Raw genomic sequence first — 25179 nt, 5'->3', positions numbered from 1 at the left:
ACCCCTATTCTCCAAGAAGGGAGGCCCTAGGGCTCAGCTCCCTGCCTGAGTGAGGTGCCACGTGGACACAGAGCTAGCCTGGTGAGGGGTGACCCTTCCCCACTTCGGAGAGGCACCCCTGTCTGCCCCCGGATGGCTCCCTTCCCTTCCCTCCTCCCCTCTCCCCTCCAATATTTGAACTTCTACAGTCTTACTCAGGTTTCAGAAAAGAAAATTGTTAACCAAGTAGATACTGTCCCATATTCAGGGGATATGGATAAATGAGAAGGTCCTTACGTCTCAGATACTAATCTCCTACAATAATTCATCCTGAGTGTGTATCTATTTGTATCTAAATATCTCTTCACTAAACTGTTCGTCTCATGGTTGTTTATGACAACAAAATTGCTAGAAATACCCATACCCACCTATAGGTGGCCAGCTACAGTTAGGCTCTTTTTTTTAAATACATACTACTTAGCCGTTATATAAGATGAGGCAGATTGATACTGGTCAACTTGGGAAAATGTCCACAAACATATCACTTGAAAAAAAAAAAAAAGGTCATGTTCTATAGTTCTAATTATATAAAAATACACATGTGGCTAGACACCTTGTTCGGAGAGCTACCTGGAAGGAAGGGGACATGTTTGCTCAGAGGATGGGATTTCAAGTGTTTTACCTCTCTGCATCGTTGCTAAATTTCCACAATGAAGATACATTCTTTGCTAACAGGAAAAAAAATGCTACAGAAAAGGAACGAAGAAAACTCACGTAACCTACACTGCAGTAACAGCAAAGAGCCTTTCTACACTCGCTGTATGCATGCCAGATGCTTTGTATACAAGATTTCACAAAGTCAATACTATGCCTGTAGGACATGTTGCTTTCCCTATTTTTAAAAATAGATTTTATTTTTTAGAGCAGTTTTAGGTTTGAAGCAAAACTGACCACAAGTATAGAGAGCCCCTCCATGTACTTCCGGCTGCCTCCTAGTCAATTCCCATTATCCCCGTCCGGCCCCCCGCCCCGCCCTCTGCCAGGGGCACATTTGTTACAACTCATGAACCTATGCTAGCATGTCACTCTCCAGAGCCCCTGTTTATCTTCAGGTTTAGTGATGGTGGTGGTGTAAATCCAGTGAGTTTGGACAAGTATGTAACGATATGTACCCACAATTATTTGTCGTGCAGAGTAGCCTGATTGCCCTAAAAATCCTCTGTGCTCCCCCTGTTCATCCCTCCCACCCCCTCACCCCTGGAAACCACTGATCTTTCTCCTGCCTCTGGAGCTTTGCCTTCCCCAGAATGTCATCTTGTTGGCATTTTGGGATCAGCTTCTTTTACTTCGGAACCGCATTTAAAGTTCCTCCGTGGCTTTTCATGGCTTGAAAGCTCATGGAGTGCTGAACAGAAGCATTCCATCGTATGGAGGGACCAGAGCTTCTCTCTCCATTTTCACCTACCAAAAGACATCTTGGCTGCTTCCAGGAAGCTATGAGCAAGTCTACTATAAATGTCTACCTGTGGGGTTTTGTGTGGACATAGGTTTCCAGATCCTTTGGTCTACTCCAAGTTTAGGGATGTGCATACCGAGACTTGGAGGGGTGAGAGCCTCCCAGCGAGTCAGCAGCAGAGCTGACGAGAAAATCCACCATAACTGACTCCTTCTCACTAGCCCTGTTTTCTGCGAAGCTGTTCCTCAGAGACATCCTCTTCACTCGGTCCTGTCTCCCCTACCCTTCACTACTTGAGGCCGGGTCGGGTGGCGTCATCGAGGCTGGGGGACAGGGTGGCTGGTCCAAGCCCAGAAAATAGTGTGAGCCAATGGCATTTGAGTAGCGAGTGCTTTTTCCCTCTGCCCCCGCAGGTCATGGCCACAGCATTCCTCCCTGAGGTCCCCACCGCGTCCTGGGAAGCGTCCATTCACATTTCCAGTCCCAGCCCAATCAAAACCCTCAGCCTGGGAGCTCCAGACCCCAACCATCCTGTCTGCTTGCTCTGGCCTGACTCTCTAAACATGGCTCTCAGCACCACCTGCCTCACAGAGGCACCAAGTAGCCCCACTCAGCAGCTGCGAATCAGAAGTCCTTAGACCATGGGGTACCTGAAGGCGCGCTGTGTGCTGGGCATGAGGAGGTCTTTGCGAAGAGGTTCAGGGGATGGAGCCCCTCATCGGGAGCTGGGGAATGCACAGAATCCAGCCTCCAGAGTCCCACACATCTGGGTTTGAACCCAAACTCTGCTTCTAATGGGGTATGAGATGCCTGGGCAATTTACCTAACCTCAGTAAAATAGAGAATTTATTTAGCCTCGAAGACTTCATCTGCAAAATGGAAGCAGTCCTATCTTCCTGGCCAGCAGATTTGTTGCCAAAATTAAAGAGAATAGAGGTAGAGCATCCAACACTGCCTGGCACATAGTAGGTGCTCAATTAAGGGGAGTCATCACCTTCTACACGTTGGGATTCCTGCGTCTGGGTGGCCTGGCCCCAGGGTGTGGTGCTGGCCCCTCTCCTTCGGGGCCCTCTCCCAGACTGTTGCAGGGAGAAGAACCATGCGACTGCCCAGGGAGCTCCTCCGACCTGTTGCCACTGATGCGTCCAGAGGAGAAGCCAGGGATGTGAGCGGGGAGTTGTGTTGGAGGGTGGAAAGGTAAAGGCTATGGTTTGTCAGGCTTGGAGGTTTGCAGCAACTGCCAGCACAACACCATCTATACATTTGTCATACTCCTGGCTAACTTCGGAGTGAGGGTGGGGCAAGCAAGGGCAGACCTCCGCTGAACCCCTATTCTCCAAGAAGGGAGGCGCTAGGGCTCAGCTCCCTGCATGAGTGAGGTGCCACGTGGACACAGAGCTAGCCTGGTGAGGGGTGACCCTTCCCTACTTCGGAGAGGCACCCCTGTCTGCCTCGTAGGTCAGCCAGTCGGGTCGGGACATCTGCATCTCTGTGCTTCCAGGAAGGCCTGCAAACCCCAGCCCTGCTGAGACCACATACTGTAATTTCTTGTTTCGGAGGCCAGACCACCCCCGAGGGTACTCAGCACCCCCTTGCCCTAGGCTGGACGGTCTGGAGACGCAGCACTGCTCCCCACCCCCACTGCACAACGCCATCCAGCACACACACACAGCCCATGGAATGGACCAGAAAGCAGGCCAGGAAGCCAACAGCAAAAGCCGTCGTAGTGGCAGGGGAACAACCTGGAAGCCAGGCCCCACATCCCAAGGCAGAGACTGTAGGCAGGTCCCTCCCACAGACAGGGAAGGTGGGCCGCTGGGCACAGGGAGGCCTCGGTCTCTGTGGGAAGCGCCAAGAGGAGATGCGTCTGAACACGCCCCAGTCGGATCGGACTTTCAGTTCCCACGTAAAACAGAGGGCTGGGGTGGGCAGGCTTTACGGGAAGCAGGCTCCCCCAGGTCAGGTGTGCTGAGCAGAGAGAGTGCCCCAGAGGTGGGGTGATTCTGGAACGCCTCAGCTAAACTGAGGCCATGAGGCCACCCCAAGATCCTGGTCTTCATCCTCTCCCAAAGCGACCGGAGAGGTCCAGCATGTGGCAGGCCTGGGTGGGGTTGGACAAGCGCTTTTGAGTGACAATGTCTGTGCTGAAAGGAAGGGCAAAGGGTCCCGCCCTGTTGCTCAGGGACCAAAGCAGATTATAAGATTCTTTCTGAGACCTTGGTTGCTAGGCATCAGGTGTAAGTTGTTAATGCCTGAGCCTGGCTTCTCCCGTGACTCGTCCCCTACCAGCCTGGCTGACTCTGGGTGTAGACCCTGGGTGCCCAGGCTGGCCTGCAGAGGCCCAGTCCTGCCCCGTGTGGGCGGGTGTGTGTGGGGGGGTGTGCCTCTCGGGCAGGCCCATTAATCATCTACCTCCAAGACAACCACACATCCTGAGGCCAAAAGCAGCCACAAAAGGAAGGCGCTGTGGCCAGGCAGGGCTGGGGATGTGAGCTGGGGGGGGTGGGGTGGTATTTGAGGAGGGGCAGGTGTGGCAAAAGAGGGCAGGACAGTTCACAAGTTCAGACAGACAATGCAGGAAGTGAGGAAGGCCGCAGACGGTGCCCTCCCTGGAGCGGGGGCAGGAGGGGGCCACAGGACACCTTTCTACACGGTCTGTTTCGTGCCATGTCAGTCTTTGGGGGTGCTGATCCTGAACCACATTTGCATGCCCCCTGTCCCGTGCATACACGTATATATGTTTAAAAATATAAACACGCTGGGGCGCCTGGGTGGCTCAGTGGGTTAAGCCACTGCCTTCGGCTCAGGTCGTGATCTCAGGGTCCTGGGATCGAGCCCCACATCGAGCTCTCTGCTCTGCGGGGAGCCTGCTTCCTCCTCTCTGCCTGCCTCTGCCTACTTGTGATCTCTGCCTGTCAAATAAATAAATAAAATCTTTAAAAAAAAAAAAAATATATATATATATATATAAACACGCTTTATAGGGTTGAGCCATTTGTAGCAGCGCATGCTTCAGCCACAGCTGGTACTAACTGGCCCCCCGCTGGGACGACTCCAGCACGCTCCCTCCGGCTCTTGGGCCCCCACCCCCTGGTTTTTCCTATTATTTACACTTCCGATATTTGTAACTTTGACACCCTCTTGTAGCTGTAATTCCCACAGTCATCTGTCGTTCGTTCTACTTTTAAATCGATTCAGTCTTTTTTACAAGAGCGACACTATTTTTCATTTATTCTAATTAATCTTCTGGTTGACGGACATTTTTTGGCATATTTCCACATGTACTCTGTTTCCCAACCATGCTTCCAGCGTCTGGGAGAGCGGCGCCCCTGCTGCAGAAGCTGCGCCGCGGTACGGTGGCTTCCACGGCGGTTACTGGGTGACAGCGGTAGTGGGGAGGGGCTGTGGGTGAAGGAAAGAGAAGCGGGCGAGTCTGCAGGCCCTCAGTGTGGTATCCCAGAGCATCTCTGAGAAGCCCCCGCCGTCACACCCTTGGACAAGAATAGAAAGAGGCAATACATTTGGGGGGAAATGTTAAAGTTCATGATTTCAGGTGGGGCCCCAGGATGGCAAAGCCAAACAGATCTCATCCTTTGTGTGCAAGGGTCTGTGGGCTTGTCGGCAGGACCAGCTGACTCCACATCCAAAGAAGTTCAAGTTAGGACATGGCCAGACAGACAGACATGCAAAGATACGGCACCATTTTTCAAGAGGGGCAATTAGAGCTTGTGCCCCCAGTCTCCATCAGGACATGTGTGCTCAGAGAGGCACAGAGAGAACATTCCCTTTTCATACAGTTCTGCCCCTGTCTTTCTACAGAAACCTAGTTATTAGTCAGTTTCCCGTGTATGCAGGTATACATTCATCCCACATGTATTTTTTGAGGGCCTTCAAGGTGAGCCACTGTTCTAAAGGATAGCATTTATACCCAAAGACTTTCCACAATAGGAACAAGTGGACAAAAGAAAAAATTAGGTATATATATATATATATATATATATATGACACTACACACACACACACACACACACACACACACACACTTTTGATTACCACCATGGAAAAAAAATAAATACTATTGCCAGAGCACATTAAGAAAAGAAAAAAAAAATACTTTAAAACGCTGTAGGCAGCTGGGTTTAAGGGAGTTGTACAAATAGTAACAAGCTCACGGTATCCGAGGCCAGTGTGGGGCTGCCAGATGCCCTCTCGGCTTCAGGCCTGCACAGGAAGGGCCTCTGCCCCCCCACCCCAGGCATGTGTCACTATGCTCGGGGTGTAAGAGAGACAAAGCAGGTGGGGTCCCCCACCCCCAGGGGCTCAGGTTCCTCTCCACTCGTCCCTGGGCCCCTGCAAAGACACCAGGAGTCTGGGTAGCTGATAAAGAAAGGACACGATCCCTAGTAATAAGGGACAGATACAGAACGAAGAGCTTAAGGAGGGATTTTTGGTTTGTTTTTTGCTTTGCTTCTGTTTTATTGTTCTTATTATTTTCAAAGGTTTATTTTAGAGAGACCGTGTGCTTGCATGAGCAGGGGAAGGGGCAGCAGAAGAGCGAGAGGCTCTCAGGCCGACTCTGCTCAGTGCCCAGAGCCCAACATGGGGCTCGATCTCACGACCCCTGAGATCGTGACCTGAGCTGAAACCAGGTGTTGGACGCTTAACCGACAGAGCCACCCAGGGGCCCCGTCTTAGTGCTTTTAAAGCAGACACCATCTCTGAGCAGGGGCAAAGGGCAGTCTAGCCTCTCGTGTGCCTACGGTTATATTTTTGGCAGTGTCCCACGGACACCAAGGAGAAGAACAGCTAAACGAGTTTGCAAGAAGCTCTGCCCAGGTGTCTGCAGCCTGCAAGGCGGCAGGGGAAGTTGAGACAGACGTGCAGATCTGAGGGCGCACACAGGTGTATGCACACAGGTATGCCCATCAGGGCCAGGAGGCCCCAGGAGCCCGGGTGCACCCAGAGGCCATCCTCTAGGGGACAGCCAGGCTGCTGCCTCCAGCTGGTTTTTCCACACCTGCGCTGATGTCACTTGCCCTCAAAGTGCCAATCACCAACCAACTGGGTGAAAGACTTTCTGCCTGAAAAGAAAAGTAAATAGATGACGTCTGCAGGAGACTCACAAAGGCAACTTTACAGCTGTGTCCCTATAGAGCCAAGACCACCTGAGGTTTCTGGACAGACCCAGACTGTTTCCCAGTGACCCCCAGCAGCCTCTTCAGATGATACATGACTTGCTCCTTGGCGACATGCTTGCTCAGCTCGAATGATGCCCCGTGGGCTCATCTAGCCTTCCTCGTTCATTAAGCGGTGTGGCAAACTCAATGATAGGAATTTTTCCAGAGAAGATGTGTGAGTTTCGTGCCCCTCCCCCACTTGTTCCCCGGGCAATCTTCAAACCCTGTCTCTTTCACGAAGATACCGGCGGCTAGCCCACCCTTGCGCAGGTATGATGGAAGAACAGGCAACCCGATGCAGCGGGGGTCGGGGCGGGGGCGGAGAGGGGGCTCGCACAGGTGACCTACCAGAAGCCATTACTAGAAGTCAGTAAATTAGAACAGCTGCCAAGAAGGGACCTGCTATGTGACAAGCACCGTGTCAACTGGTTTACATCCGATGTCACATTTAACTTAAATGACAGCAGCCTGAGATCGAGATTCTTTGCCCAGTTTACACTGAGAGTAACCGAGGCTCAGAGAGGTTCCTCTGTATGAGGAAGGCCCTCCCGCCAAGAATCCAAGATCCGGACTCCACTCAGCTCGGCTCGAAGAAGCCGGTGTTCCTGCATGCCCTCCTATAGGTTGCTGATAGATTCCCGCAAGTAAGATGAGCTCTTCAAGAAATCTGCAGTCCACTGTCTACCGCTGCCATCATCTTTGAGCGCGCTGTCTCCCCTCTTCCGATCCATTAAGTCTAAATGCTAACACAAGCTAAACGAGCCCGCGAGTCTTCGAGGCAATGCAGCATTCGCCTAGACCTTAATGCTGCCACTCCAGGTCTGATTGATTTTCTTAAATCTATAACTCCTTGGGCTGAATAGCAAAGGAGCAAGGGAATGATCTGTTGAATAATTCTTGCAGCGGGGGAGGAGGAACACAAAGGCACGAGTGAGCATTTAAATTGAGAAACTCAGCATCCAGCTGTCTTCTCAGTGAGGGCCGCAGTGTGTATTAGGCCATTGAGGAGGATAAATTATGCAGGCTGGCTAAGAGTATTTGTCTCCAAGTGGGGATTAGGTCTAGTTGAATTACAATTCCCACTTCTTAAGAGGTAAAACCTAGATCAGAAAAAATCATATTTTCCAGAGTCAAGACCATGTCATCTTTTTTAACTCTGCTTCCGAAATCTCAGCCCAGAGAGGATTGTTTGGTTTCGTTCCATTTCTAGAAGTCAGTGTTGTGACCCACTGGACATCCACCCATGCCTGAATGGGTTCAAGAACAGCGTGGAGACAAGTGGGACAGGAAACCTCGAGGAAGCTTTCGTGCTCCCAAGATCCAACCATCAGCGAGAAGTGGTAGATGGTCAGTAAGGGGACTAGAACCCAAGGCAAGGGGTTCCAGGCCTGGCTGTGCTGCTCTGGTCCCTAGCAAGGGGCCTTACTTCTCTGAGCTGCTGCATCTGTAAAATAACCAAACCCCCTTCCCACTCCCCCTGCGCAGGGGTCTGGAGGGAGTACCTGATATTGAAAGTAAACAACCAAACATAAGTGCTTCAGCTCTTTGTCAGAAGGGCACTATAGAAAGAGAAGCTTCCAGGTGAGAAACGCCCTGCCTAGGAAATGTCACTGCGCCTGGGTCCTTGGGAAGCTGACTCCACACTGTGACAAGGTCTCACACCCCTCAGAGCTCCAGCAGAGCAGAGTGGAAAACAGTGTCATCCAAGTGTCCGTCTTTCTCCAGCTCAGGGGCCCAGATTAAGATGACTGCTCAGCCCTCGTTCTCAGCCAGCGAAAAGCCGTTCAGACCCACAGGCAGCCTGGGCCTCTGCACATGTGCTTTTAGACCTGCCCTTCCACCTAAAGCTGGCAGGGTGTCAGCACCTGAGCTTTGGCCCCTGGAGGGCTGCTGAGCTCAGCAGCAAATCCCAGGCCACCATTTGGCTCCTGCACTCCCTTCCCCATGGGGAAGGCCACTTGGCCAAGGCCTCGGACCCCAAGAACCCCCCGAAGGCCCCTAGCTAGGGCACTTGGACCTACCGCGAGCCAGCCGGGCCTCATGGCAGAACCGCTGCAGGGCTTGGAGCCTCTGTGATCCCGAACGGCTCCTGGGGAGCCTGCGGAAGAGCCGCTGGAGCCTCGCCAGGACTGTTCGGAAGCAGGCAGGAGCCGCCTCGTCATCCCAGCAGCCCTCGGTCATCCCGCTGTGGGGGATCCGCGGCTTCTCTCCGGGCCAGCGGGGATGGAGTGATGAATGGAGAGTCTGGGGGCTCCCGTGACTGGGGCTTTGCTCCAATCAGCCCAGCCCAGCTCCTCTTCCCAAAGGGAGTCCCAGGCACCTGGGACGTGGGGCCCGGGTACCGGCTCAGCCTGCACAGCGCCTTTCTCCTGCGCAGCTGAGGTCCCTTCCCACCACCTCCCCCAATGGAAAACTTTCTATTCCTGGGGCTTTTAGCTTGATAAGATAAAAATGCCCCCACCAAACAGGCTGCAGGAAAGAGCCTGCCCCAAGCTTCACTGCTCAGTGCTGCCTGTGAGCCTGAAAATCAATGTCTCCAAAGTTTCAGCAGACAGCAGAAGTGACCGGTTATCTCACACCGTGAGCCCGACCCAGGAGCTCATTAATGGATTTCTTTGGGGATGGCGGATTAATAATGCTTTACCAGCTATATAGGCTCCTGGGGGAATGAGGGGGCTAATTCACATTCTCCCACGCTAAGCCCAGGGGTGGGGAAGAGTGTCGGCTTTCAGCCATCTGGGCTGGGAAGGAGCCGGTGAGCAGAGAGAGGTAAGCAGTGAAAAGGGGGAAGAAAGAGAAAAGAAGAGAAGAACAGAGTCTCTCATAAATAGGATAGAAATGTTCTCTGGCCTCAGAATGATGCTCACTGGGCATCCCTCAACACTGACTCCCAGAAGCCACCAAGTCCTTAGCGGGGAAGTTCCCAGAAGCCCTGTCACCCAGGCTGAGCTGGGCAACCAGCACCAGACCGGCTGCAAAGCCTTCCAGGAAAGCCACTGGGGATTCCAGAAAAGGAAAGCCAGAGATTCCAGAACTCATCTGCCAACTGCCAGATGAGGCCAGTTTCAGACAAGGGAGGGCCACTTGTCCTGGCCTGCAGAGGACTCAGGTGTGCATAGAAATAAAGGTGCATTTACACATCTATGCTCCAGTCCCCAGGTGTTAGATCCAGAAGTCAACACCTGTGGGTTCAGGTGTGAGCTCTGCTAGACCTCCTGCAACCGCCATCCAGGGTCCACTCCCCTGTGCCTTTGTTTGTCCCCAGGTCACAGAGAACACGGAGCGGCATCTGAGCCAAAGGCCATGTCCTCCGGCCCACTTAGAGAAGTGGCAGAAAAACCCAAGCAACACTCTGTTCCTCCAAACTGGACCCCCATCATCTGCCTTCCTCCTAGGAAATCCGGGTAGAGGGTCCCCCTGTTAGATCACCCACCATGGCTGAGGGCCTCAGTACGTGGTGCAGGAACAATAAAAACTTGTTTGTACGCTTGACAATAAAAGCCCATTTTTTGCAAGTCCTTCATTTAAGACAGAAATGCCCTAAAATGGCACCCTTCCTCAGGCTGGACATTGGTTCCTTCTCCCTCGTTCTTCCTCAGGGAGACTGGGCTGCCCAGGGCTGCCCTCTAGTTTACCCAGCAGCTTCTGCAGAGAAGAGGCTGGTCAAAAAACGATACTTGGAGCCATCAAGCAAGGGTTGGGAGGTCCCCAGAGGTTCTAGAACTCCTGCCTGGGTGAGCCCCGGATGGGGTGGCGTTCCCATTCCCACTCTCAGGGAAGGCAACACGCATGCTAGAGGACTTCTACTAAGAGTCACAGTGAAGGCGGGAAAAGCCCCTCCTGAAGGTCCCCCTTTGGGCTCGAGGATTTACTGATCTCACTTCTCCTTTCTCCTCATCACAGAGCTGTCCTTTGAGAGGTTAAGCCATCGGAGGAGCCAGCAGGAGAGAACGGACAGACATGGGCGGATGAGCTTTAGGAGGCTCTAGAATCTTCCTTCCTGACCCTGTGAAAGCTGGACAGATAGAAAACTGTAGGGAGGATCTAGGAGGAGCGTTGTCTTGGGGCTGGGGGCTTTATGCGGTGAACTCTCATAACCCAGCGTCTAAGCACGGACCAGATGACGTGCGTGCTGGGGAGGGAGTCCAGCCAAGGCCCAGCACAACTGGGAGAAACAGCCTTCCCTATCTCAAAAGCGGGGGCTACAATACATTCTTACCTTGAAATGCCCCATTCCCATAAGGGGATCTCCAGATCACTCTTGAAAATATTTGTCACCCGAATATGCATTTATGAACCGTTTCTCCATCCCTTTCTCTCACAAATCAAGTTACAGCTGGGATCTGTTGTTCCCTTGGATAGTAAGGGATCTATGAGGGGTTTTGTTTTCCTTTAAATCCTTTCCTCCCTTGCAGAAAGGACACAATTGTTTCAACAGAAACCACAAAACCTCCAGCCTCCATTCAGCTTTGAATGGAAAAAACAGCTTCCTCCAAGTCAGCCAGGCGAGTAAGCAATGACACCCACACGTAAGACTGACCTGGAGAAACAGAGAAGGTCAGAGATAGGAGAAGAGTTGGGGCAGGGGGTTCCCCAGATTCGCGGGTCCCCATGTGGCCACACCACCACCTGGGATAGGGCCAGAGGTCCGTGAGGCAAACCTCGATTTATATTAAAGCCCCTAACCAGCCGTTCTTCACCCTAGCTGTCCCTTCTGAGATGCAACCTGATTTTGCTGTGGTTCCTGGTCATGAACTCTGACCCTAGGTCAGGGCAAGGAGGAGGCATGGAACAGGAAAAGACCTCCTACCTGTATTTCCACGTCAACTGTACATACTCCGATCACCAGTGGGGGTGAGGCAGGGCCAGAGAAAGACTCTTTCTTCTTTTAACTTGGGACGTAGAAAAACTTCACCTTTTGTTCAAAGATCTCATGATTTACGCATGCTGAAAATCTATTTAGAAACCACACGCTGGAAACAGCTTAAGTGCAGCCAATTGTCGATTATCCAGGCACTGGCTGACCGTCTAGCTGGCACGCGGCTCATCGACCCATTGGCTCACCCTCTTTTTTTGTTCTGTACCTCTTTTTATGGACATTTCAGCATTCGTTGGTGGAAGGGGGGCCGACGAAGGAGGAGGACTCAATGAACTTGTGTGTTCGAATGACATTGGCTTATAAGGCAAGATGCTGTGTTGGGTTCTGGTGCTGGTTTTGCTGCTTCCCATCTGGGTCATCTTAGAGCAATCCTTCGCCTCCTTAAATGCTGCGTTTTCTCCCCTGTGAGAGGGCCATGATCCCACCAGCTCCAGCCCACTGTGCAAGCCAAGAGAAGGCTTCAGGGGCCCCTGGGTGGCTCAGTCATTAAGCGTCTGCCTTTGGCTCAAGTCATCTGGGATCAAACCCCACATCGGGCTCCCTGCTCAGCGGGGAGCCTACTTCTCCCTCTCCCACTGTCCCCTACTTGTGTTCCCACTCTCACTGTCTCTCTCTCTCTCTCTCTCTGTCAAATAAATAAATAAAATCAAAAAAAAAAAAAAAAAGAAAGAAAGAAAGAAAGAAAAGGCTTCAGATGGGGCCAGGCCACCTCCACTCCCATAATTCTTGTCATTCTCAACTCACTCTGTTTCATGTAAATACTCCCATCCTAGGAGGCTCATGGGACACCAATTTGTATCTACAGCAAACGTGAGGATAATTCTTTTCCAGAACCAGCATTCAGTAGAAACAAAACATGAAAGGATTTAAAAGTCAATAAAAGGGGGACAAAATACAAAAGGATTTAAAAAAAAAAAAAAAAACAAGAACCCCAGGGCACCTGGGTGGCTCAGTCAGTTTAGTCTCTGCCTTCGACTCAGGTCATGATCCCAGGGTCCAGAGATCAAGTCCTGCCTCTGGGTCCCTGCTCAGCAGGGAGTCTGCTTCTCTCTGACCTTTAGGGACAACTTCTTAAAGGTCCATGTAAGCCAAGGTTTCATTCTCTAGCAGCCACTGCAGACATCTGGGTAAGACCTGCCCTGCCCTGGAAATGTTTGTTCAAGAAACAGGGAGGGGGAGCCGAAGGTGGGGTGCAGGCCCTCTCCGGCAGAGTAAACATGAGCCAGCCCCGCTGTGGTCACAGCTGAGTGACAGACCCGGCTCCCTGCCTCCCAGTGACAGGCAGGAGTGAACACACCGGACTCTCCAGCACCACCTTCCTACAAACCCCTCGGTACCACGTGAGCTCGAGCTTTTCTCCTTGATGCCCTCCATGAAGTCAAAGCGGACGGCGTGGGTGGGTAGGAAAATCCTGAAGAAAACCTGGGATGTCGTACAGAAACGAGCAGGCACCAGACCCCTCAGTCAGGTCAGGAGAGGCTCCACAGGGAGGCCGCCTGGCTCCTTGCCGGGACAGATCCCTGCTGTTCTTCTTCCTTCCTGTCCCAAGGGGGCAAAATAGGAAGCCAACATCCCTGCTTGTTCTGTGGGTGCGTCTCTCAAGAACTTTCTCTATGCCAAGAACCACAGGCAGGCGGCAACAAGCCCCACATGAACTCGTCAGCCACTCTAGCCAATGACCACACCATGGAGCGTTCTCGGGGTGCGCTGGGCTCGGCCCAGGTCTCCTCTGCATCGTGTGTGGGGTGCTGCAGAGAGCACCCAAACATCACCCCCGCCCCCAGGCCTGAGTCAAGATAGTCTTAACCTCGGGACGGGGCCCCCACAGCGAGTCCCCCAGGAGGATGTGATTCCACTTAAACCAGAGCCCCCGGGAAACAGAGCCCGCTGCCCTGTCTGACATCACCACCTTGGCCTCCTTGCTCTCTCCCCAAAGTCGAAAAGCTGGCTCAGCTCCCCTCCCAACCCCAAGATTCTGCCCCGAGCATGTGGCGAGAAGCTTGCCAAAGTCTCTTGGAAAAAAAACCCACAGATGACTAAATGCCCAGCCATCTCCCCCGTCAGGACTGGCCTTCCCAGCCTCAGCGCCGCCCGCCCTCCCCGACCCAGGCAGCAGAGAGCCGGGACCCAGCCGAGCCGGTGGGTGGTCTGGGGGGCAGAGAGCACCCAGCCCCCAGCCCCCAGCACAGCAGATCTCCGAGTGAGAGGGAAGGCTGGCTGCCGACGGAAGCTTGGCTGGGGCTGGGGGGTACATTCCATTCGCGTGCTCTGCGCACCCACAAATATTCACCTGCCCAAGAATATTCACCTTGTCATCTGAGGAATGCGAACAGGAAGGGCCTCTGATAAGGCCAGAGGAGTATTTACAGCTTCCTCGTCAGCCGTCATAGTACCCTGGGCAGAGCAAGAATGGCTAGCCGCTCCTTCCATGGGGAAACTGAGGAACGGGCTGGGAGCCAGAGAGGTCTCCACAGAAGAGCCCCCAGGGGCATGATTGCTGACTCATAAATGCTGGGCATGGCCTGAAGGAGGGAAAGGACCCGACAGCCTGAGCTAGCCCCACGGCCTTCGAAGCCAGCCAGGTTTGCCCCACCTGAGAGGCTCTAACCTCGTCCTGCCCCCAGCCGGGTGGACGGGCACTGCCCTGGGCAGCAGCATCCCTGCGCTCTGACCTCAGGAAGCCATTCCAAGGATGAATGCAGACGCAAGCATGGAAATCCTTTGGGCTCTTCAGGGAAAAGGCACTACTGGCCTGTGAAGAATCCTTCCTGTACGCGGAGGCGGGCTGGGCGCAGCCTGCACCTCCCGCCCCTGTCCTCACACTCTTTCCTGTCCCCCACGAGCCAGCCCTGGGAGACAGGCAGGGGGCGGTCCTTTCCCTGTCACTCTGGGCCGATCTGCACAGGGCTGGGCCCAGCCTGAGTGACTGATAAACTTGGGAGGGGAGAGAGAGGATCCCAGACCAAAGCCGCAGCTGAGGGCAGATGCCAACTCACTGCCCCCTAACAACTCCGCAGGATCAGCAGGCGAACACACACGTTCATTACCAAGTCTAATGAGGCTGGCAGACAAGTGGCATTAATCATTTTTGACTGTACCTGGGATTCAAGCCCCCTTCCTCCATAATCAGAAAATTTCATGCTCTGATGAAGTGGGGGGGACAATTAAGCCCACATTTAATGCTTTCACTTTCATCTCTCCAGAAGACAGGAAGCAGGGAGGACAGGAAACAAGATACAGCTTGGGGACCTCAGGAGGCCTCCCTCAAAGCATTCCAGATCTGTTCTCTGTCCCCATATACACACACACACACACACACTCATTCCACTAGGACTCTTTTTTCTAGAAGAAAAACCCCAATTAGAGCCCAGGGCAAGAGGGAACTGGAGACGGGGTTCCACTCTCTTTAAAAGCTCAGCGTCCTTTTCCCTAACCTCCCCAGCCAAACCACGGCCCGTGAGAAGACTTCAAGTCACACACTTCAAAGCTGCCGGGCATACTAGACAAATAAAATACTTTCCAGGTGCCCAAGAGTTCTCGGGTCTGTTGTAGGGTAACTCAGGGTCAATGTCCAGTAACCTCTTCCACAAAGAAATCATGGCAGGAGGGGCCTCCCCAGGATCCCATGGCTGTTGCATGGGCGGTTCCAGTCTTCACAGAGAGGTGGGCTGAGCCCAGCCATCAATGAAGTGACAAGGCAGAGCTGGGAGTTGGCCAGGGGGGCCCTGTGGGACATCAGTCTCACCCCAGGAAGTCCCCTGTCCCTGAGGTTCATGGAGAGCACCTCCTCTTCACATCATAATTACACATCTATCAAGTAGGGGGTAGGATAAGGAGCCCCAGGGTTCCCCTTTCAACCCTATAATTCCAATCCCATAACACCTCAGAGTCCTGAACGAGGGACGACGGCTCCGGAGAAGCCCGTGAGCATTCACTAGCCTCATGCAAGGTGTGTCTAAGCATCCCTCCTTGCCCGTGGAGTTGGACTTCAGTTTCCCCATTTTCCAGACTTTCTCTGGTCCAGGATGGCTCGCGTATCCACAAAACGAGATGAATGGTAAAAGGTCAACTCTGTGCCTTCTATAGAAGAAAGGGTCCAAAACCTCTAACGGGTGTTTCCTGATCGCAAAGCCAAAGGGCAGCGGGTAACTCTGCAGGGTGTTTGCTGCTGGCCCTGCATCCCCGGAGTGCTGGAAGTGGGCCCTCACCACTGCGATTGCCCCCACCCCAAAACACACATGCCCCCACAGAATCTCTCTCTCTCTCTGTCTCTCAGTATCTCTCTCTCTCCTCCAGTCCCCACTGGAGTTCTTCCCCTATCTACTAAACACGATTTTTTAATCCTGGCAATTAACATTAACTCTGAACCTCCTGACAGGTGAATCCAGCCTTACCCAGAGTCAGTTACAGACCTGGACATAGGGGTTAGGCTAGGTTGGAAGGTCTTTCACTGCAGAGGCAGGCAGGCAGTGGGAAGACAGCTTTCTAAAATTTTCCTTATTAAAAGTCCATCTTGCTAACATAGCTCTCATCCATTGTCAGCCTCCTGCCCAGACAGAGGTCCTTCCTGTACCATTGAGTGTCTGCTTGTTTCCAAGAACAGAGAGATTTAGGAGGAAAAACAAGCCACTACCTTCACCAAATGCTACTTACTGACGCTGCTCTGTGCCTGGCACTCTGCTGGAGGCAAGTGATACAAAGACAAGGCGCCAATGTCCCAGTGCTCTCGAAGCCACTGGCATTCAGCAGGGACACTCCTCAGCCACAGGAAGCAGAAGTGTTTCTGGAGGACAATTCAAACCCACTCATTCTGGGATGCTCACGGCACTCACTTCTCTTCTTAGTTCAGCCACGCAGGGTTTGAGAACTATACTCACTGCTTGGAAAAGTGACCTCAGAGGTGTCACGAGCCCAGACAAATTGTGACAGCTGTTGGATGGGAGGGGGTAACACTAACATTCATATTGCATTTAACGTTGATAACGCCTTTTGCCAGGCACTCTGTTAAACACTTTACATACATTAATTCACTTAATTCTCACATTAACACAGTGAAGCAGGTAACATTTTTATCCCCACTTTTTTATAACAAGGAAGCAGAGCACAGAGAGGCCCAGCATGACACAGAGATTAAGTGGCAGAGTAAGGATTTGAACTCAGGTCTTCTGGTTTCAGTCTGTTCTCTTAATCGCTGTCTGCTGCTGTCTTTTTAAAGTCATATTTCTGAACCTTGCTTTTTGAAACAAAGATAAAACACATCAAGCCCACCACGGAATTAGATTTTCAACTTAAAGAAAGATGCTCAGTGATTCTGGCCAGCTGTGTCTCCACCTGCCCGAGGCTCATCTGCACCTCAGAACGTGTCTCAACTGTTCCCATCCAGCCACGGGTCCACATGCAGTTAAATATTAATAATGACAAACACCAGCTCTGCTCCCTCTCTGGCATTCAGATATCCCTGCTTGATGGAGTCCCCAAATGCCTTACTACAGACTAGAATTCCAGTGAACTGGATTTGCCAGGGTTCCAGCACAACCAAATCCAGGACAGTGAGAATAACGCCTCTGTCTGTGTTTAGAGAATCAGTGGACATGGTAAAGTAGACTCGACCCTTGAGAGAGCGACCGTTGCCAAGACATCCACCGGCAAGTTTCATGTGATTCTACTATAAGGTCAGGAGCCTTTATGGAGTGACAGCAGCCCTCCACCCACAACACACGTCTCTCTAAAGGTTGCTCTTTCCTTTTGTCTTAGCACCTAAACCGTGAGTTCTGGTGGTGGAAAGAGCACCACCTCCTTTCCCTGCAATCTTTCCCTCCAATCTTTCCCTTCCACTTGACACTGGCTTAGAATGTGAACTTTCCTTCCCTGAAGCTAGGAGGCACCCTGCCCAGCCTCTGCTGTGAACTGGGGCGGGGGGGGGGGGGGGGGGGGGGGGGTAGGGTTTTCCTGATAGGGAAGTGGCTGCTGCAGTCAGATGGGAGCCCCCGGCCTTTGGGCAAGGGGGAAGGGCCTTTGCTGACAGATACAACCCACACACCTTTTCCAGAGACGCTTGTTAGGGGCTCTGCCCTCCTCTGTGCTTTGTACTTCTGATATTTAAACTATCTCTATAAACACATAAACACATGGATATAGATATCCTCCACCAAATATGGCAACCACAAATATGGGGGTGGGGGGAAGGCACCCCTTAAAGAAATACACACACTTGAAAATAACCCCAACCTCCAAAAAGACTGCAAATTTGCTCAGTAAGTCTACACCCTGGGTGTCTAGTGGTCCACAGTCCAGCTTTGAGAAGAGTCTGACTCTGAAGGAGGCTGGAGAGGCCTGAGAGCTCTGGGGAGGAAAGTACTGGACAGGAAGTTGGGGAATTTTAAAGCCTGAGGACTGGTGCAGTAACCCAGGAGGAGGAGGAGGAGGAGATGGAGGGGGAAGAGGAGGAGGAGGGGAGACAGGGCATTGCCAAATATTTAGAGCAGAGTCCAAAGGTTTGAGGGTCAGAGGTGAAAGGCAACGGGGGCGGGGCACAGGCCCAGGGTGACCTCAAGCTCACGTCAACCTTACAGTCCATTTCCATTCAAAGGCTAACCAGGACTCTTTCTTGTCCCATCAGTGTGCCCTAAAGGAGAGGTGTACCACAGGGGGGCATGTGCCAAGGGCCTGTACCACCGGCGACAAACAAGCCATATTCCCATTAACGCTAATAAGCAGGGGTCAAATGGCCATATCAATACCAGTCTCATGACCCACTGTCAAGAAGCTTCAACAAAAGTAAGAGAGTGCGTGTGAGACAACGGAATGACCTTGCCACGGTGGTCATCATCCCCAGCCTGTGTGTGTGTGTGTGTGTGTGTGTGTGTGTGTGTGTGCGCGCGCGCGCACGCGCGCGCGTGTGCGTGTCGGGGCGAGGTATGCACCTGTCAGGGAAAGGGGTATTTGTTAAACACAGCACCACCATACCTGGGCGGTAGGTAGTCACTAAAGCATACCCGCCAGGGGGCTAAGAGCAGAGTCTCCCGGGCCTGTCTCCCTTGGCTGAAGTGGAGAAGGGCAATGCCAGTCCCCCGCGCCAGCTCCGTGGCAGCTCCCGGGCTCGGACTGCGGGCCTCCCGCGCGCCCCTCCCCTGCCCTGCCCCTCACACTCACTAGCGCAGCGCAGCGCCTGCCGCAGCACCTCTCGTCCGCACAGGTCGCACCAGCCCCGGCCGCTCCGCAGCGCCAGGTCGGCGAAGCTGTGACCCTCGCCTCGCTCCACCGGGACGCGGGGATCCTGCGGCTGCTCGAAGATGCTCCGCACGTCGCGGGGCCGGGGCGCCCCAGGCCGCCGCCTTAGTCTCTGCTGCAGACCAGGCCGGAGAGGGCGAGCGGGTCGCGAGGCCCGCGGTTGGGGCTCCGGGTCCCCCCGGGCCGCCCTCCGGGCGCCGCGCCCCTCGTGCGCCCCGGGCGCGGTGGAGAGGGGCGCGGGGGCGCAGCGGCGCGAGGAGCGGCCGGGGGGCGGCGGCGGCTCGGGGCCGCTCAGGCTCTGCAGATAGCGCGGCGGTTCCGGGTCCAGGAGCAGCCGGTAGGGACGCTGCCCGATGGCCGGGGACGCCATGGTCATGCCGGCCGAGCGCGGCGGCTCGCAGCAGTGGCGCGGCTCCCGAGTCAGCCTCGAGAGAAGGGCGGCCCCGCACGAGCGCGCCTTTAAAGGGACCGCAGCTGCAGGGCGGGGCGAGGCGGGCGGGGGCGGGGAGACCGGCGCGCTGCAGGAAGGCGCCGGGGGAACTACCGATCCGCCGAGCGGCGGGGAGCCCGGGCGAGCGCGGGTTTCGGGGTGTCTGCGGGAAGCAGACCCGACGACTGGGGCAGCTCAAGAGGAGTTGCTGTCGGGACCGTCAGCCTTCAGCCCTTCCTCCTTCGCTCTCCCACCACCTCCATCACTAGGTCCCCGCCTCCACCGCACCCCCGCACCCCAACACGCCCAGGTGAGGGAGCGGGCGGCAGGGAAGGGCTTGGGAACTAGCTGGGGATGGGTCTATGGAGAGGTCCCCGGGCCAGGTGTCCGCGCGCCCCCCTCCCGCTTCTCCTGCCCACAGGAGGGTGTGCGCCCTGGCGCCCCTTCGCCGCCGCCTCCAGGCCAGCCGGCCGCGCGTGGGTCGGGCAGGCCTGGCCGGCGCTCCGGCTCCCGCAGCAGCGCCGAGTCGCGTGACTCCTAGGGACGCGCGACCGGGGACGCTTCCGAGGCTGACCGCGGGAAGCCGCCTCCGCGGCCGGCTAGGCTGTCAGCCTGCGACTTTCACTCTTGCTGGATTTCCCCTCCCTGGGCGGCCCTGCCTGGTAGGATATTCCTTTCCCGGAAAACGGGGCTTACATGATCCTGGGCCCTGGATCGTGAGAGCGCTCCCTCGCCCCGTGGCTTGGGACAGCTTGCCTTCCCAAGTCAAACCTGCCTCTTCCCATGGCTGCTCCAGGAACCACTGTGGAAACGCCAGCCCCGAAAGCCCCACGCTGCCTTAGGGACGGACAGCTCAGTTGTGACGGACTCCTTCTGCTAGAGCCAGAGCCGGCTTCATAGCTTCCATTTGAATGCTCTGATTTCACCATCTTGAAAGTCTTAATAATTTTTGAATTATTATTCAAAAATTAATAACATTTCAATAATTTCCAGCATTTTTTCTTTACACTGGGTCCCACAAATTACGCAGCAGGTCCTGATCGTCTCACGTGGGCGGAGAACAGGACTGCTGGGTCTTTAAACAGGCCAGGTGCTTGATCCGGGGCCCTCTCCGGCCTCTACAGTTGTTTGTTTGTTTGTTTTTGTTTGGTTTTTGTTGTTGTTGTTTTTTGGGGTTTTGTGGGGGGTTTTTTGCCTGTAAATTAGTTTGGGGCTGGGAAGACAAGCCCCAAATGATCACGGGTGATCACGGACTATCCTTTTACAACTTGGGGTTCAGTTTGGTTGATTTAACAGAGGTCGCCAGCCACCAACTTTGGAAATAAGCTAAATTCCTCTCGACCTGAGACGCATCCTCTTCTTCCCAGGCCAGGGATGGGACTCCCCCTAGTGTCTGGCAGGGGAATCTCCACTTTTGCTTTTTCTTTCACCTTGGAGATAATTTTTAGGTAATTCCTGAAATTTCAAGAATCAAGTGGTCAGGGAATTCCCAGACCGCTTCGGTCCATGGCTTTTCCTCCGTGGTGGCGGCAGTCAGAGAGTGGTCCTCATTTGTAGTGGAGGACATGTGCTGGGTCCCCAGGTCTCACCAGAGGCTGGTGCTTCTCACCTGAGGAGGTGATTTCCGGGCACAAGGGAAAAGAGCCAACCTCACAGTGCTCCAGAGCAGAAGGAACTGAGATGAGGGAGGGTGCACGATGAACCACCCCTTTTACTCCCCTCCCCCACCTTTCTGCTTCTCCCTCTGAACCTTGCTTTCCCTCTCATCAGTGGTTTCCAACTTTGGCGGGCAATCCGCTGGAGGGCTTGTTAAATCCCAAATTACTGGCTCCACGGCCGGAGTTTCTGAGTCAGTAGGAGTTTAGGGCTGAGGTTTGAGATGTTGCATTTTTAACAGATTTCCAAGTGGTGTTGCTGCTGCTACCTTGTGCCCAAGGAGCCCACTACTCTAGATCTAAGGTGGTGATAAGGTGGGCTTCACCATTTTCCCCCCATGGGGCAGGTGAGCTTCAGTGGACACTTTGAGAAAAACTCATTAGGAGAGGAGTTTGCGATCCCTGAATGCCTTCTGCTGCATGTTCATGCAGGAAAGTACAGTTTGCCTTTTTGGTCTCTTATTCCCACCTCTTCCACTTTTTTTCTGCAAACCGCTTTCTCGGGGCTGTTGCAGAAACCTGCCTTGCATATAAAGATCTGCTTGTACCCACCCCTCTGTTATCCATCCATCACCACAGGCTTGAGGCTCATTGGAGGAGATCACTGCCTCCCAGGAGGCGGGGAGCTGGGTGGGGTCCAGGGTGTGGACCCAGCCTGAGCTCTGGGTGACAGCTTGGCAAGAAGAAAAGACCTGGCAATGAGCACATCACTGAAAGGCCAGTTCTGAAATGCCATTTGTGAAATAATTACCAACAATTGCCATCTCTGTCCTCTGTTCCTCTCCTTGCCCCCCGCAAGCATGAGTTTGGGCAGCCCAGCCCAGATCCCCCAGATAGAGGGTCTTATGGAATGAGTGTCTCCTTGAGCCCTGGGACACTGAGGACCATCTAGAACAACCAGATGTAAACCCCCACCCAGTTGCCTGAGCTGCACAGAAAAACTGACTTTCCCTTCCTGCTATAGCTCTGATATGCAGGAATGGGGGTGGCTGCTCTCAGCCAGGAATGGTGGAGGAGATTGTGCCCAGCCAAAGCCCTACACTTGGCTTCTGGGATGGGAACGGAGATGAAGAGGGAGATAATGTAAGTTCATGTAACCAACCCAAAAAGTTTATCAAGTTTATCTTAAGGTTCATGTGCCTGAGCCAAGAAATTGAAGTCGGGAGAGGTAGTTGCCACCCCTGACCCCCAGCAGGAGGCTCCTTGAGTCCTCTGATACCCATCTTTCCCAGCCCAGTCCCCTTCTTCCCTGAAGGAGCAGCCCGTCCCACAACACACACACACACACACACACACACACACTCTCTCTCTCTCTCTCTCACGAGTCAGTCCTCCTTCCCCAGAGAGGAAGTACTAAATAAACTCCAGTCTCACTGGAGGGTCAGGACGATGCCTGGCGTGGTGGAGAGTTGATGCTTGAGCTTCAGAATTGTTTGGATGCTCTTCGGTCAGGCAGGCCACCAGGGAAAGACCACAATGTCTGCCGAGACACCTCCACTGGCAGATTTTCCCATGTTCGCAGATCCTTTTGGCTCATAGCCATCGACTTTTTTTCTGTGTGTGACTCACTCCCCGAGGAGTAGGTGTGCTGTTTTTATTTTGGACCAAGGGGAAGGATTATGACAGTCGTTTGAGTGTGTGGTCAGTGTGTGAGGTCACTTCAGATGTGGTCCAGAGCGTGCTGGTTCCTCCATGGGGGGAGGGGGCTGGCAAGCTGTGTCAGGGCTGTCCCCCCCACCCCCAACCACCACCGCTGAGCTTCCCAGTAGGAAGGAAAGGGGAAGAACAGAATGCATCCTGACTTTCTGAAGGGGAAGTTTTTGGTTTTGTTTGGCTTTGAGGCATCTGAAGCCGCTGAAATCCCCAAAGCATGTAGGGGACCTCCCAGTGATTCTGAAAGACCAGCTGTTTGCATGGGCTGGCCGGGCCAGTCAGGACAGGTTAGGTTATGCTGCGGTAATAAACAGCCTGCAAACCTCACTGCCTTTAAACCAGAAACTTCTTTCTCACTCCTATGACATGTCCTCTGCCAGCTGGCAGGGAGGCTCTTCCCCAAAGCCACTCAGGGCCCCGTGCTGATGTAGCGGCCACCACATCTCACGTTGCCAGCCTTGGGGCCGGAGGGAAGCCAAGAGACCCCGGAGGCTCCTATGCATTGAGCCAGCCCCACAAGGGGAGCAAGAAGCGCAATGCCGTCCTGTGCTCAGAATGGGGAAAGAGCTGAAGTATCTGGCAAACAGCACCGAAGGCAAAGCTTCAGGGGCACAGAGCAGTTCTTCACTTAAACAAGTAGCTAAGTGACCGAGCGCTGCTGTCGGTGCTAAAGGTCCAGGAGCGAAATGGACATGTTCCTGAAGCTTCCATTTGGTGGGAGAGCCAGATTATAACCGTGCAGACATAATGTTGGTAATGTCGGGTCCTGAGTACTTTAGAGTGAAAAGTAAAGCACGTTAAGAGGACAGAAAAAGGCAGGGACAACTCTTAGGTTCGAGGGCCAGGAGAGACCCCTCTGAGGAGCAGACCCGAATGGAGGAAGCCCTGCATCTGCCTGAGCAAGGGCGGGACAGGCTAAGGCAACAACAGCCCCGAACTTTCCGGTTCCTTAAGAACAGGAGTTTGTTCCAAATATGTATCCCCAGTCTTCACTTCCAGAGATCCAAGAAATCTGGGTACTGGCTGTGTTTTCTAGGAGTTGAATAAAGTGCCTCACCGACCCCACTCTGAAAACTGGAGCAGAGGGGTAGCTGGGATCGTGCGCCCTGATGTAGACATCTGAGGGGAAATGCTCTCACCCTTGTTGAGCGCAGGGTTCAAGCTTGGCCCTCGACTTCCTTCCCTCGTTGGGCAGCCTGTTGGACCCAGCGCTCAGCCCCCCACGGAAGTGGGGAGTCACGGGGTCCAAGTAATGGGGATTAGTAACACCTTCTGTTGCTAGACTGTGAGCTGGGACCATAATAAAATATTGTTGGAGAATTAAATTGTTTGTAAAAGTCTCTGATCAAATGCTATGTGTTATACATATTTACTCAAAAAATATGCATCCAGGGCTTACCATGGGCTGGCACTTTGGGCTTGATTGACTTGCTCTCCAGGCAGCTCTGTGAAATGGCTGACATTCCCATTTTACAGGTAAGAAAACTGAGGCTCAGAGAAGTCATGTGACCGGCCCCAAAAGGTGTCATGGTCTGGACTCAAACGCATGATTTTGGGCTTGCCCGACCCAGCTGGTATGGTATAAAGGGCCGTGTTTAAACATCTCCAATCTCAGTTTGCAGATGGAGTTTAAAGAATCAGCAAAATACTTCCCCATTTTTCTTTCCCTGTTGAAATCCTGTTCAACCTTTGAGGTCCAACCCAAATGCCATGGAGTTTTGGCAGAGTTGCCCAGACCCAACCCCTCACTCTTTCTTCTGGGTCCCTTCAAGTCGCTTGTGTCTCTAACCCTCACATCATCCTGATTTGAGTCACAGTTACATTGTACATTTTGCCTTCCCCACTTGGGTCTTGCTGGCCTCTCTGATCACACAGTCCAGGGAAAGTTAAGAGGTGCTTGTTCAGTGTTGAATAAAATGAGTTCAGCTGTCAGCTCCCACCGGTACCTGATTCCGAACTCATCTCTCAACACCCTTTAGGCCATGGCCCCTGCAGGGTGAGGAGACCAGGAATTGCCTGGCCCAATGAGAACGGAAGGCACCCAGTGACCTGCTGGGGCTGGGTGGCAGTGGTGGTGTCGGGAACTCTAAGACTCACGTGCATCCTCCCAAGTTGATGGTCACTGGCATGGATTTCTGGCCTCCTGGGCCACGGGTGAAGGTTGGTAGGACCCCATCCCCACTTCAGGTGTTGGGTTTTCTCTTGGTCACCGAGTGCTCGTGCTCCCACGGGGAACAGCTACGTAGGTCCTTGACAGTACTTAGGACAAGAGGACAAACGAGGGTGGGGATTCAGCAGGGATGTGAGGGCTCCTGGAAAGGTGTCCCCATGCCGGGTGGGGGGGTGGGGGTGTTGGCCAGGATTCAGTGGTGCCTCCCCCGTCCGCCTCTCAATTACGGAATTTTTCCATCCCAAGTCACTCCGCCAGGCTTATGATAAGCCCGGTGGTGCATACGTTTCTTCTTTCCATGTGGAAAAACTCAGCTGTTCCAGGCGGATTTGTCAGCAGCTTTTCCCCCTCCGCCAGAGGGGAGGCTCCAAGCCACAGCCACTTACATTCCAGCACTAAGCCTGCTCAGGGCCCATCACTGTGGCGGGAAGCCAGGGACCGGGACCGGGACTGGGACAGACCAGTACGAGCACAGTGGCCTGGGTGGCCTTCCAGGCTAGCCCTGCTCTCACCGCAGTACCCCCATGCCCGCACACGCCCCACCCCATTC

The 25179-nt window shown here is 53.7% G+C and overlaps 2 protein-coding genes across 3 annotated transcripts in view; one reads left to right on the top strand and one right to left on the bottom strand.

Annotated features, from left to right (window-relative positions):
• Window positions 1–19114, bottom strand: part of RASSF5 (Ras association domain family member 5) — a 65096-nt gene extending 45982 nt beyond the window's left edge. Inside the window, exon 1 of the mRNA XM_032317906.1 lies at window positions 18644–19114. Within this exon, the coding sequence (XP_032173797.1) occupies window positions 18644–19097 (454 nt within the window). The 5' untranslated portion in view covers window positions 19098–19114. The remainder of the gene's footprint in view (window positions 1–18643) is intronic.
• On the top strand, window positions 19058–21037 carry LOC116576099 (translation initiation factor IF-2-like). Of its 2 annotated transcripts, XM_032317912.1 has the most exons (3): window positions 19058–19461; window positions 19693–19813; window positions 19948–21037. In XM_032317912.1, exons 1-3 carry the CDS (start codon window positions 19075–19077, stop codon window positions 20049–20051), a joined length of 612 nt encoding a protein of 203 aa, XP_032173803.1. In that variant the 5' UTR covers window positions 19058–19074; the 3' UTR covers window positions 20052–21037. The 2 variants fall into 2 exon arrangements, with proteins under 2 accessions (XP_032173803.1, XP_032173802.1); XM_032317911.1 differs by having other exon boundaries at window positions 19058–19813.
• The last annotated feature ends 4142 nt before the right edge of the window (window positions 21038–25179 follow it).

This window comes from Mustela erminea, chromosome 17, assembly GCF_009829155.1.
Source record: "Mustela erminea isolate mMusErm1 chromosome 17, mMusErm1.Pri, whole genome shotgun sequence".
Lineage (NCBI taxonomy): Eukaryota > Metazoa > Chordata > Mammalia > Carnivora > Mustelidae > Mustela > Mustela erminea.
The sequence above is the reverse complement of the archived record's forward strand: the minus strand, read 5'-3'. Positions and strand labels throughout refer to the sequence as shown.

What these genes read in the sequence shown, in the direction of transcription:
- LOC116576099 (XM_032317911.1), top strand. Translation starts at nt 19,075, where the DNA reads ATGGCCGGGGACGCCATGGTCATGCCGGCCGAGCGCGGCGGCTCGCAG.